Source organism: Gavialis gangeticus, unplaced genomic scaffold (genome assembly GCF_001723915.1).
Source record: "Gavialis gangeticus isolate Ggan-Ray unplaced genomic scaffold, GavGan_comp1, whole genome shotgun sequence".
Taxonomy (NCBI): Eukaryota; Metazoa; Chordata; order Crocodylia; family Gavialidae; genus Gavialis; species Gavialis gangeticus.
Window position 1 is genome coordinate 98609361 of NW_017729031.1, and position 14528 is coordinate 98623888.

At 44.1% G+C, this 14528-nt stretch overlaps 1 protein-coding gene across 1 annotated transcript in view; it reads left to right on the forward strand.

Annotated features, from left to right (window-relative positions):
* The window catches only part of LANCL1 (LanC like 1), a 34943-nt gene extending 21909 nt beyond the window's left edge, over positions 1-13034 (forward strand). Inside the window, exons 4-10 of the mRNA XM_019523419.1 lie at positions 1067-1274; positions 5550-5685; positions 6054-6200; positions 8717-8899; positions 9374-9550; positions 10236-10308; positions 11880-13034. Coding sequence (XP_019378964.1) covers positions 1067-1274; positions 5550-5685; positions 6054-6200; positions 8717-8899; positions 9374-9550; positions 10236-10308; positions 11880-11956 — 1001 coding nt within the window. The 3' untranslated portion in view covers positions 11957-13034. The remainder of the gene's footprint in view (positions 1-1066; positions 1275-5549; positions 5686-6053; positions 6201-8716; positions 8900-9373; positions 9551-10235; positions 10309-11879) is intronic.
* The last annotated feature ends 1494 nt before the right edge of the window (positions 13035-14528 follow it).

Consider the following 14528-nt stretch of genomic DNA (forward strand, 5'->3'; position numbering starts at 1 on the left):
TTTTTTTTTTTTTTTTTTTTTACCGCATCGAAATCTGAAGAGATTGGCTCTATTAATTTAGGCTTAAACACAGGACTTGTGTCTTCTTAGAAATGGTTAATGAGATGGAAAGTGTACTGTACAGGGCAAAATGAGATTTTCTGGAAATGATACAGGCTGCTAGCTTCTCTGATGCATATTGTTTGAGGATGCCCCGAGACCATGGATCCATTTGAAGACGCCTTCCAACTAGCCAGTTTTTAGAAGGGAGGCGCTCTATCTAGTGTGACAGACCTTTTGAATAAGGACATGCTGATAACTCCCCCTTATGTATAACAGGCTTCAAGAGCAGGATGAGAGAGGAGCACAGCAAGGCTCAAAGCAAAAATCACTGACATAGCTTTTTAGCAGCAGCATTGTTTATGTGGCTGGGTACCTCCTTTGAAAGATCTAGGGGAGGAAGATCTTTCAAAGGGCTGCACTAAGGAATAGCATGGGAGAAGCAAAAGGAGGCGGGGAGGGAGAAACTCTTTGTTTACAGTACTTGCTCTTGAAACAGCTGATTCTCTGCCCGGGGAGAAATAAATGTCCATTCTCAAAGAATCCTTCCCTTTTCCTCCGAGCGTCCAAACTACTGCAGAGCATGTTAGCTTAGTGATCACCAGGATATGCGAGGGGATCATAATCACCTTGTCATTCCCATATTGTTTGATGAGACAGGGCAAAACAAGGTGTCCTGGTAAAGATAAAAGGATGACAACATGGTAAAGGCTAGAGAGCTGCTTTAAGTGCAAATATCATCTTGTCCGTCAAAGACACTTTTAGGAAGGGTAGATTTGTACCTTATAGACTAAATTAGAGAAATATATTTGTTGTTACCATTTGGGAGGTGGTCTGTTTAGCCATAAATAAAGGAATATTAATGCCTCAGATGAAATGAGGGGTAAATCTGGGTGTTCACTATTTTGTCCTCCATCATACACAGTTTGGGAACTTTACATTTTAAATAGAGCTGCAGAGGTATGCAGCACATAGGGAGAAAGACAGAACACGCAGCCCCGGGCTGAACCCATTTACTCCTTTGCAGGCATCGCCTTACTTTACCTACACCTGTATGATGTGTACGGAGACCCTTCCTACCTCCAGGTGGCACAGGAGTATGTGAAGAAGAGCCTGAGCTGTCTCACAAAGCGCTCCATCACCTTCTTGTGTGGGGATGCAGGGCCTCTGGCAATTGGTGCTGTAGTGTATCACAAGCTGCAACATGAGAAGCAAGCAGAAGACTGCATCACACGGTAACGTTTGATGGTTTGTCTTTGCCCAAGTGATCTGAATGTTTTTGCTCTAGGATTCAACGCTAGCTCAGACATATGCCAGCCTTCTACCAGGTTATACAGCCTTCTACTAGCCCCTTTTAGCCTTGTTAGAGTCTGCCGTGATGCTTTACTTGAAGGAGAAAATTCAGCAGTTGGACAAGAAATATAAAAGAGAATTTTCATGTCATAGAGAAATGGCGATCATTAAAGACATAAATGGAGCCTGGCTGACTGCCCATTTGTTACAGCCTACATACTGGGATGGTGGGCAGAATAGCTATTATCATTGAGCCGGTATTGCCACTGCAGTCAAACAGGGGGGAATGCATAAGAGAATCACACTTGCTTTTTCAGTTTTCATCATTTAAAAATAAGGACTAATTTCTGGAGGAAACAAAACCCAGTTCTGTAGTTGATTTAAAAATGGAAAAAAATATTGGAAATGTATAGTCATCATTTGTCCCTTATTTTGAAATTCAAAAACACTTTACTAGAGACATGATGCGACTAAAGGGTTGTTGACTTTAAGTTTCTTTGTTTATCTTTCTTAATGGTGTTTTCAGTTGTATTATTCATGATTGCATGTGCTCACAAGCAGTGAGGTAAGCATCCAGTGGAAAAATACCATTTAGTAAAGGTAGGCAGTCACACTTTGTGGTAGGTTTCAAGGGTAGATCCTCTAGAAGGAGTTTTAAAATGCTGAAAAAAAATATCGCAGCAGTTTCCGTTGAAAGGTAAGCAGCAAAAAAGCACAACAACTCTTACCAGCTTCAGAAGTATGAGCAGAACAGCCTGAGCAAACTAGCTAAAAGGTCTATACAGCTCCATCAATTAAAAATCAAGGGATTCAGATCAACCAAAAAAGTTTATCAGAGTTCCCTTTAATTTATATTTGTAATTAATATTTACTGCTTTTATGTATTAATTTATTGATGCTAAAATATGCAGGTTTGACCAGTCTGATGAGAAGTCCCCTTGTTTATGCCCGATATACACGTGCGGTTTTAACAATCTTGGATTGGTTAACATGGTATCAGATTGACTTTTGCTATTGTGAATACTACTCTTTTTTAACTATGGTGTATAGTGTTGGAGGGAATTGAACCCCAGATTGAAGAAGCCTCCCTTTCTCCTCTCCCCCAGCTTCCTGCTTACAGACATGGGAAAAAAATGGCACTTTAAACTTGGCACACCCCCGCATCAAACACAGCAAATGTTCAAAAGAAGCATCATGTTAGTTGGACCTGGCTCACCCAACTTTTGTAGAGATCGGGCATTTCATCAGGGTTTTTTGGCACTTATCCAATAGCTGAATAGCTGATTGAATAGCCCAAAAGCCCCACTGAAGTGCCTAATCTATACAGAGGCTGCAGAGCTGGGTCAAACTAACACACTGCTTCTTTCGGTAAAGGACTGTTTTTGCTTTGTTTTTTTCATGTCTGTCAGTGCCTTATTCCTTAACTGTCCCTTAACCTATTCCTTTTTCTAGACTAGCTCAGTTTTATGGTAGAGTAGAAATTCAGTTTAATTCCGCAGTGCCATCTAATGGCTTATAGAGAACAATGCCTGTAATTGTGTTACTTTGAAGTAGAAGCAGAAAAGAGAAAATGGGGCATTCATGAAGCAATGGTTAGGTTGCTCAGTCTCTACTGCTTGCTACTAATTATTTAGCTCTGACCAACCTGCCATTTAAGTTAGGAAAATGACTTTCTGCCAGAAATATTTCCAGTTAACAAAACGCAGAATGGGTTTTGGATTTCTTTTTGAGCTCCAAAAGCATTTGCCAAGTTCTGGAGTACAAAGCAGGGAAAGCTCTTTGCTTCTGATTTGGAGAACAATGGCAATTGCTGTGACTGGTCCTGTTTTTCTCCTTGTACATTTGAGTACAGTATTCCTGCAAAGTCTGAAGAGATGTGTATCAGAAGAGCACTCCCTGCCTTCCCTCTCCTTCTGGGCCTTTTTAGGGGGGCTGCTAGCTTTCCTAAATGAACTCATAACCAATAAATGTGTGTTACCCTCCTGAGAGGCTTGAATGTTTCAAGGCAGCCCATTTTCCAGGAGCTTATGAAAACCTGGTCTATGCTCTTAGGGACTGCAATTCAGATTTTTTCCTGTTATCTTCTAGTAATTCAGGAGGTCAAGTATTTATTTTTAGTGCCGTTGACATACAAAATCTTGTCTCCTGATGCATCAGCACGCTTTCATTTCATCCAGACCCTATTGATTTTTCAGCAGTTGCAATAGTGGATTAATTTAAGAGCAGTGCTTCTAATTCTCAAGCATCTTCACTACCTGCCTTGTGCTAGGGAAGAGTATTCAGGGTATAGTTAGTGCTGCCAGGCGTCAGGCATCTCACATCACACATGCACATATGGTAGCCTTGCTATGCTTGACTGTATTGCTACGGGCTTCTCTCATTTACTCTGCAGTTCAGCTTCCCAGATGCTGACAGAATTTGTTCTGCAGGCTCTCTTCCTTCACCCCTCACTACACCAGCTGGTGGAAGCAGCTACTGCAGCAGTAGCACATAGGGAGAAAACACTGGCTTACTTGCTCAACAACAAAACTACCCTGTACCCCCAATTCTTCTGCCCATGGCCTACCACTTATCCATCTTTTATTCACACTCATCTGTCTGAAGCACCCAATCTCTGTCCCTTAGACCCAGGCATCTTCATCACCAAACCCAGTGTTGGGTTCTTCCTGGAATCCATCCTGGCTCTTCCCAGGCACTCCCTTCTTCCCATACCAGGCTCCAGCTACTTCACCTACCTCTCTAGAAATAGCATCATGTTGAGGTCCGAGGAGGGCTTTTGACCCTGGGGGATTGGTGGGAGGTAGGGGCCTGCCAACCATATTTGTTCTGTATGCTCTGGAGATGTTAGAAATCGAGGTCTTGCTCTCATCTGGGAGAAGAATCCCACAGGAAGCAGCACAGCACTTAGCAGAGCAGATATACTCTGAGGAGATGGAGGGAGTGCTCCTCTAGACCCTTTGCCTTTAAAATATTATCTTGAGCCCAGCACCAAGGGAAAGCTCCCTTACACTCAATTTCAGACCCCAGCCCCTGCCATCTGATACCAGGGGGCTGCTTCTTCCTTCTAAAACAAATTGTTCTGCCTAAGAGCAAGTACTGACAATGTACCTTTGAATTTTGCTCACATTGCATGTGACCCAGAAACCCAGAACATGCAGGTCCTCAGAAGTGTTGGCTCCTTTGTCTTGTACCTGCCAGAGTGGCAGCAGGAGGGACTAGAAGAAGCAGCCTTGAAGAAACCCTGTGTTCATGCTTTTATGAAAGTGAGGGTGTTCAGAAGGCCAGTCTCTCAGGGAGGAGGGAAAAACCTACTCTCCTTTCTGCATCCTGCTTACTGCTCTGACAGGGAAGGACAGCTCACCTTGTTGGAAGAGGCAAAACAGAGACTAATTTGCATCATGAGTGATTGGGCTGCAAAGCACCGTTAAGAGCCGTCAGTCATTGTTAGCACTGCAGAAGTATCACTGACTTGCAACCTGCTAATAGTCTGAAAAATGACACCAGAACTTTTCAGACTCTGTCAGGCTCTGTGTCCCTGAGTGAAAGTCTCATACAGTCTCATACAGTCCACATGGTAGCTCGCTGCTGTCCTAGACTGATCCAGTGATTAGAACTGGTTAACCCAGATGGCTGATTGTTAGCAGACCACTTCTTCTGTTCCCCATAGAAGTTATCAGAAGTAGGCAACCTCTGGCACGGGTACCAGAGTGTGGCACTCAAAGGCATCTTGCTTGGTACGTATGCCTCAGGGTGAACATCAGGCAAGGTGCTGGAGCTGCACTGCCACAACAAGGATCAGACCCCTCGTGGCTTCTCCCCATCCACCCCAGCACTCCAACCTCTTACAAGTCAAGGTTGCGGCACTGCTGACCTCTGAAACAGTTATTCCGCAACCACCCCTTTCCCACTGGTCTGTTTCTCTTTTATTTCTTCCATTTCTTTCCTTGCCAAGGGTGAGGCCAAAGCCATTTTGGAACAGCAAGGGAAAGCTAGTTTATGTTTACGGTTAGGACTTTTGAATGTAAGGGTGGGATATGCAAAAGCTCTTGGATTTGGCTTAACTCTATCCCTCTTTAAGTTGATGGTAATGCTCCCACGGACTGCCACAGTAGAAGGGTTAGGTTGATGGGTTTTGCCTTTGAAGATGCTGCTTGTAGAACAGAAGCCAAATTTCTGAAGGCATTACTACACTCTCTCATGTGAGTTTTTCTTTCCAGTTTGCTGCATCTACACAAACTTGACGCACGAGTGCCTGATGAACTGCTGTATGGGCGCATAGGATACCTCTATGCACTGGTCTTTGTGAACAAGCATTTTGGAGAGGAAAAGATCCCTCAGAGCCACATTCAACAGGTACTGTGTGACCACTCCAATGAAGATTTAATTAGCCTCCTGAACCCTTATTTGTCTTCTATCCCCCTCCAACACATCCTTGGGAGGGTAAAAAAGATGCCACTCTAAACAACCCTGGTGTGTCTGAAAGCTACAACATGGTGATCCAGTTGCTCCTGGAAGTGCCTTTCTTCCAGAGAAATACTGTACTAAATGCCCTTCTTAATCCATTTATGCCTGTACAGAGTTAAAGAACTCTCTGTTCCACTCCCCCTTCTACAGCCTGGACTACGTGCAGAATAACAAAATAATTTTGCTTTCTGAGCCTCCATGTGCTGGCTCTGAGCTATCTCAGGGCAGTACTTACTCGCATCTGATTTTGCCCTCAGGTCTCCGAAGCAGTTGTGGCATCTGGTGAGAACCTGGCCAAAAGGAGGAACTTCACAGCAAAGAGCCCACTGATGTATGAGTGGTACCAGGAATATTACATAGGGGCAGCCCATGGCCTGGCAGGAATTTATTATTATCTCATGCAGGTGAGAGATTCCTGGAGGGAAAAATCCTTGCCAGCTGTTTCACGTCTGCTTATGCTCTTCAATTAGAACTTGGGACGCCTAGCAGATTTCTGATTGGCTCTTGGTGATGTCATAGTCATGTCAGTCCTGCTGTTCTGTCTGGCGGGTTTGCTCATTTGTTGGATTATGAATCCCATTTCAAAATACTCCTAAAATGGTCTGGACTGGGTGCTTCTAAGGCAGGGGATAGCAACCTATAGTGCATGGGCTGGATCCAGTTTGCCAAATTATTTCATCCACCCACAAAGTCCAGAAATTGGTGGCATCTGGGCAGCAAGGAGAGTCTGCTGCTTTCAGTGGCAGCCAGGTCACGTGCGACAGCAGTAATTTGGCACCGGGGAGAAGCAGCGGCATCTGGGTCAGAAAGACCTGCTTCTCCTCAGACCAAACTGCATTATTTCAGCCCATAGCTGTGAAAGGGTAGCCAACCCCCATTCTAGGGGATTACTACACTCTGAAGTGTTTAGTCATCTACTGTACATATCCAGACCTGTCTACATTGTCCCAGAAATGCACTGTGTCTTGTACCAGACCTAGTTCTGCAAGGTACTGAGCATCTTCAGGTCCCACTGAAGTTTATGGCTTTATCACTTACATGAAGTGGACTCTGTCACCCTAGTATGTGCCTTGCATCTTTGGCCAGTGTTTCCGTGGAACTGGAGGATTTGCTGATCCTTTTAAAGTGAAACCCCCTGCAGCAAACACCTGGTGAAAGAGATTAAATTGCGGTGAAAGTGCAGAGAAAATGCCTACGGTTCCAAATCAGAGCTTGGATCCAAACATTAAAAGTGGGATTTTCCAAAGCAATTACCGTGGGCCTGCTTCCACTCCCACCAGAGCCTTTGATAACCCCCTATTGGTGTCAACAGGAGCAGAGTGAGGTGAATGCAAGTTGCTTTTGAAAATACAACTGTACATAGTAGATATATTCCTAGTGATAAATTATTACCACCATCACCATCCCACTTCATGGGTATGTTTATAGTGTGAGGGAGTCTTCTCAGAGCTTGACTAATGCCAACAATTTGGAGGTCATATGATAATATCTCCCCTTTGAACAGTACTTTTTTTTTACCTGACATTTAGCTGTCAGTTTTCAGCAGCTCGTCATGTAGATCTGGCACTTAAAGAAAGGCAGGCAAGTGGAGTGGGAATGAGGCACAAAAATAGGAGTACCTTTATGTTCTCTGACCTCTGACTCTTTCTGTATGACTGAACCATTTTCCCTTCTCTGAAAAGAGAATAATGATCTTCTCCCACAAATAATTGTGAGAATTAGATTAACGTTTAAGTTCTTTAGAAGTCTAAGAAAGAGCAAGATTACCCTCATATTTTCCAAATGATAATAATTAAAGCTAAACAGTGCAAATAATTAAAACAGCCACCTAAACAACCTTCAGTGCCCACTCTAGTCTGGCTTCATTGAGGTGCTCTACTATGCAGGACAGGGATTTGGGGCTTTCATGCGAAAGAGGTAATCACTTCCCTTTTAAAGTTTCAAGCAGTAGCTGGTCTACAAGTAATAAAGGAAGAGGCAGCCAAGCATAATGCACCAAAAGTCTGAAGGGAAGTGTATCAAGGACAGTTCAAAGAAGGACGTCTGACTCTAAAGTTCTTTATCTCTGGTAGTTTTATGGGACAGGTATTGATTTTTAATTTTCAGGTCATGAATTTGGGAATGTTTCAGTTCTTAGCTTCAGATGCTCATTCCAAGGGTTTCAGAGCTGCCAAGTGAATACAGAAACTATATTTAATACCTTGGCCAGTACAGTGTAATTAGGAGAGGACACTGAGGACCCACTCCTGCTTCCATTGAGGTGTGGGGTGAAATAGCTCCCTTGTTTTTACCTTTGAAGCTGTTTGTACAATCATAAGAACTGTAATCCTGCAGTTGGGCTGGTATAGCAGCTCAAGATATGGCGGTGGTGTGCTACCTGGGTGACTCTTAATTTGGTAGATCTCAGTGTCTGAAAAGCATTCGTGTTGTTCACCCTAAATTTTCTTTGCCTGGATTTCATTCCTGTACTCCTAGTCAGACGCCTCACACGCTTCCTTCAGTAATTCCTAACCTTCAGATTTGCCATATAGGTTTTCTTCTTGCCTCTGATAGGCCCAAAGACACCCTGATTTTGTTCCTCTTGCTGGAGGGTTAGATGTGCCAGGCAGTGTTGCTGCAGAGAGAGATGCATTGGAGTCTGACAAGAAGTGAGTCCTTACCTGAGGCACTAATCAGCTACTGTTCTCCAAACCAAGCTTTGTGGAGGCATCAAAACCAAGATACAAGCTAAAATGTTACAGCTAAAGCTGCAGGAAAAAATCTACTTCACCAGACTCTAGATTTGATGCGCAAAATGCTTCTGCCACTAGAGCTGACTGCAGTTTGGATAAGGGAATAGCATAGCTGTTTCTACTTTTACAGTCTCTCTCTTTCTTTCTTTCTTTCTTTCTTTCTTTCATTCTCTTTCTCTGTCTCTCAGTCTGGTCTTGGTGTGAGCCAAGTGAAGTTACACAATACTGTCAAGCCCAGCATGGATTATGTTTGCCAGCTGAAGTTCCCTTCAGGCAATTACCCACCTTGTATCGATGACACCAGAGACCTGCTTGTCCACTGGTGCCACGGAGCACCTGGTGTGATCTACATGCTTGCGCAGGCCTATAAGGTACAGGACAACCCAAGAGGCATCCAACATGGAACTTGATCTCTAAAATACTTCTACTTGGCAATGCCCTGCTCTAACAGGGGACGTAATATGAGAATGAAATTGCTATTGCCACATGCCCACACCAACTAAAATGGAAATTAGACTTTAAAAAATGACTTCTGAAAACATCCCAGTCACGTACTCTGAGTACAGGGCACTCCTGTTGCTCAAGGAGTCAGCCATGTGTTTTATTCGGTGGCAGATGACTAATGGTGACAGTTAGTTGTGAGTTAAATAATGGACATGCTGCTCCATTCATCACATTAAAAATCTTTGAAAGTAGACGGCAAAGTCACAGCACCATTGCTTAAGTAGCAGAGGAGATAATTAGCCAGGGAGCATGGGCCTTGCCCCCCTCCCCGCCCCCAGCATGGGTAATGGCAGGGCTGAGGGGCTAATTGCAGCAAAATGGAACCTCTCTTGTCTTCACAGGTGTTTGGTGACCAGCAATACCTGAATGATGCCCTTCAGTGTGCAGAAGTGATCTGGCAGTTTGGATTGCTAAAGAAAGGGTATGGGCTGTGCCATGGGACAGCTGGCAATGCCTATGCCTTCCTGACACTATACAACCTCACTCAGAACATGAAATACCTGTACAGGGCCTGCAAGGTAAGTATCTGGATCAGCAATACAGAGAGATATTGGGTCATAGAAAAACTAAATACCATACTTGTTGAACAGTGACATTTTAGGTGTGATCATCCATGGATATAAAAGAACTGGGGTCATATAGTACCTTTCCTTGGGCTGCCATAGTAGTTGGGGGAGAGATCAGGGGAGCTTTCTGGCTTCAAGCAGCCTTTCATCCAGTCTGAGAAGGAAACAGTGGTAGTCCAAGCTAAGCAGGAATTTTTACAACTTTTAACTTTGTACCGCTCAGTTTTCTTAAGTTATCCTATAAAAAATCATGGAAATATGTCCTGCTAAAGAGAAGAACCTGTCAGCATGGTGTCGGTTATAACTAGCATTCTGAAGAAGGTTCCCATGAGGAGATGATTTTCCTTTGCACTCTATGTGATTCTGCTCTTAACATTGTAATCTTCTTTTTAGCCTGGCAGAGAGGCAGCTAGCACTATTACGAACTCATCTCACTTAAACCAGCATGGTCTTTAAACAGAGTTCAGTCACTGTCCTTTACCAGCAGCACAGGGAGTAGCAATGTAATAGAGATACTTGTTGACCCTTCTTTAAGGGAAGCATATATCATGGAGATCAGAGCATAGTGGGGGGTGTATTTTTAAGCTTCCTATCACATCTGGTAGAGAGTCTGGAATCAGTACTTGTCCTTCCATAGTTTGCAGAGTGGTGTTTGAGCTATGGGCAGCATGGATGCCGGACTCCAGACACACCCTTCTCTCTCTTTGAAGGTAATCTCTATCTTGTCTCTGTTCAGTATTTTATTCTTAATATACTCTGAATCTTGAATCTGATTTATGTTGAAGTAAATTGAGAATAACTCCCTTAAAGGCCTTTTAAAATCAGTGTTAGCAGAGAATTCCACCCCCTCCAACCCTCCATCCCCACCTTGTCTTCCCCCTCCCGTCTCCAAAGTGAGATATTAGTAGCAGAGAATAATGGGCACAGCAGGAGTTCCCTAGTCCGTTGCAATCCTGGCTAGGAGGCCTGGAGGTTCACAAACCAGCGCGTGCTCAGATCTCATACAGTACACAATTCTCACAGGTAATTCGTTACTAACCTACAGTAATTGCACACTGGCTCCCCAGACAGCTTTTCTGCTCTGCATTAAGCAGTAAGCATCCAGATCTTTTCCCTTTCACTCCAAAGAACAATAAAGAAATGAACAAAAGAAGCCATTGATCTGGCCTTTGATTGGGCAGCTGATGGCTCCCCTTAATGCAAACACCTCTGCTGCTCTGTAGGTGCTGCAGACACACATACTGAGCCAGTTCCTTGGCTGACACAAGTCATCCTGGCTCCGTTAGAACAAGGACAGGTTACATTCACTGAGGATTTAGGACAAAATTTTTCAAAGACACTAAAGGCCAGATTTTTCAAACATTCAAGTGCTGAAACCTCAGGTACCTAGGAGAGTTTTCAAAAGTACTAAGGCACTTCTGTGCATTTTTCAGGGCCTGCACATCATTGAAAATCTGGCTCTGTCATTTTGAAAAACTGGATATAGGCTCCTAAATCATTTAAGTACTTTTGAAAATGTTCTCTAGCCCTCAGTCTTCATGCCTCATTCACACTAGTTCTGATTTACTCTAACTAAATATTGATGCACATGGGGAATTCTGATATAATAAAGGGCTTAGTCTGTCTATTTGTCTGTAATGCTTTTGGCCAACTGCTGAGAGGGCGAGCGACGATTGGCTGCGCGGGCCAAAGTTTGAACCGTGGCCAGGGAAGTTTGTGGCAGCGGCGAGCGTACCCTGGCCGCTTGAGCAGTGGGGCTTCCCCACGCCTCCCTGCCTGAGGGTGAACGGGAGCAGGGAACGGTGGTGGGGCCTCCCTGATGCCTGTCCCTGACACCCCCCAAAACAGGTGGCAGGGAGAGAGGGAAGTGGGGTGGGGGGCAGTGAAATGGCGGGGGGGATGTCACAGTGGTGGTTGTTGTCGGGGCCAGGCAGCAGGGAAGGAAGGAAGGAAGGAAGGGAGGGAAGCAGGGAGGGGATTGGGGGGTCACGGTGGTGGCATCTCCCCCTCTACCTGGCCACAACAACAGCCAGCAGGGAGGGGGAGGCAGCAGAGAAGGAGGGAGGGGAAGGGAGAGGAGAGGCAAGGAAAGTCCCGCTGCCAGGTGGACAAGGGAGGGAACCGGAGGCTGGAGGAGGCGGCAGCGGAGGGAGTCTTTGCATGGCCAGCCCTGGTGGGGAGGCGGGTGTAAACACCCCCTGAAATCGGTCATGCTTGATAGGACTAGCTAATTGCCCACTATAATACACTTGGAGCAGTAACTTTTTGTCTGTTTCTTCAGGAATGGCTGGAACCATTTATTTTCTTGCTGATATCCTGGTGCCAACAAAAGCCAAGTTCCCAGCATTTGAACTATAAAGTCCTTCCATGCATTTCCCTGCATGAATCTTACCGTACTTCATGGCACTGGGACAAGTGGAGCAAACTTGCTTGTTCCTCTTTCTAAACTCATCTCTTGCCTAACAGAGTAAACCAATCCTGTTGCTGACATTGTTTTTATTCTTTTCCATGCTGTGATTTTTGCTTTGTTTAGTTAAAAAAAATTCTTAGCTCTTGTTGTTGACCTCTAAGCAAGGTGGGGGGGAGGGAAATGTACAGTATTTTGTTGGACATACATACTCAGAGTTTAGCTATCTTATGTATCCGGTTTCCAAAGAGGAGAAAACATGTATTGGAGGTAACTTTCTCCAGTCAAGTTTGTCATGACTATTAGTGATGGAAGCTTAGATAAAATTGTCTTAGAGGGACAAAAGATAATGTGTTAAGACTATTAGCCTCTAATTTGCCCCTAAATATGTCCGGTACAGTTATCCAGGGGGTCGGCAGTTCATAGCTGAGGTGCTCCTTGGGTAGGTAATTGTAATGGACTACAGAAATGGGAAGAGTGTTTATTTCTGCTTCCCTAGCAGACTGCAAGTGTCACAGCTATAACTGACATGCCAAAGTCCTGTCTTAGACTCTCACCTTTTTGCTTTATAAGCAAAGACTATGTTTAGCTCTTTGTACTTATTGTCAGTGACGAATGGACAGATGAGTAATCCACAAGCTATTGTGCTTATCCACCATGTTACTCTAACCTGTGCAGAAGTAGATCCATGAGTCACAGCAAGTTTCTGCTTAAAAGAAAGTTAATCTACTACCAAGGGTGATTGCTTCCTTAATGCATTAATTTTGGGAAGCTGTTGTGGTTTGTTTAAATTTCAGTGTAATGTTATAGGTCTTAGGTGGAATCAGGCCTGTCAACAAATGTGGCAGACAAGGAATTGATTCCACTGTGTTTTGTCAGTGTCAAACCTATTATTAATGTGGGTGCTGTTTACAGCTTTACAGGTTGTTATCCATCTTAGTTCTTTATCTGCTTGCCTGATAAGTTGGTACCTTAGTAACTTGGCTCACTTATTGAACACTGTAGTCCGATATGTAAGTAAGAATCCACCCAACCAAAAGTTGGAAAATCTGCCTCAAATTAGCGTTGTCCAGTCACTGAACAAGGTCCTTTGGTAGGTATTAATCGGCATCACTCCTTTCAAGGAGGTACAGTGATTAACAGCTGTCCCAGTAAACTCCTGCTAAGTGAGCATTCTCCGTGAGTGCTGGGAATTCTGGAGCCTGCTTCTATGTATTTCCACTGACTGCTGGAGGTGACCTTATGGTCATCACCTTACAAAGCCACAGTCCTGAAGAAGGAGGAAAGTGGTTTTGTTCTCTCAAGCTGCTGGCAGTGAGTAGCTAGATTTGCTACTAGTACCTAACTCTGCAGTTGTCATACACTATGTCTGCACAGAAATCAGAAAGGTGAGTGCAGCCCATGGAAGCACACCTTTGCTGCACTTAATGTACAGTAGCAAAACCATGGCAGCACAGGCTTACAGGAGAGCTTTTCTTTCCCACACTGAGACCCATGCTATCACAGCTTTGCTACTCAGGGTGCCTAAGCTAGCTAGATGCCAGCCAGCTCACCTGCATTGAAACATGCCACAGTCAGCTGAAAGATCCATAAACACCAAATTGCTTGAGCTAATAGTAAGCCATGCTCCACACAGATTCCTTCAGCACCACAGGCAAGCCTCACAGTGTCATTGACTTTCTTACAAAGGGTTTCAGCACTAATTGTGCAGACAATTAATTAGAAAAAATTAAAACACAATGAAGCTAATCTGCCTTTGGCTAGGTGTCCCTGCTGAAAGCATCATGCTCCTTTGGACTAGCTAAGTCTCTTGCTGCTGTGTTTCTGAGCATTACACGCTAGACTGAGTGACCATAAAGAAAGCATGACCTCTGGGGAGGAGGATTTAACTAATCACATAGTTGTAGGAAGCACTGTAAATTAAGCCTAGCTGTAAATTAACTTGCATCTTGTCTGAAGTGGCAACTGAATTGCCACTCTTGTTGAGATATCTGGATTTCTGCTGAACACGGTTTCTATTAATGAAAAAAATTGTACAACCGATTGCATGGAGTGCTCCAGCTGCATGTATTCTACTGCGCTTGTACGTGTATTAGTTGAGCACAGCTAGGGGCACGTTGTACAATTGTTAGGTGGAAAGCTGTTTAATAAAACACAAAATAAACATAGTTTGGGTCCTTTCTTCATAAATTTATTCATTGCTTATACCTAACATCTTTGCCTTGAGAGGGCAGAGTGAACTGACAGCAGCTGCGCATCTGCTTAGGGGAGCACCTTAAAAGAATCAATTGGAACTTATTTGTATGCTGCTAAATATGTGGATGGGAGGCCTGCAAAACTGAAGACCAACTCTGTTTTCATGGAAAAGTGTGAATGTCTTAACAGTGCTGGGTAACTCCCATCTCCCATGCCCTCTAGCTGCATCTGTTGAAAATGGCTTTATGGTAAGCCTACAACTACCATGTTCTTAGCTCTCACAATTTTCCCACAGGTTTTACTCTCTTCCCCACGCAACTACAGCTC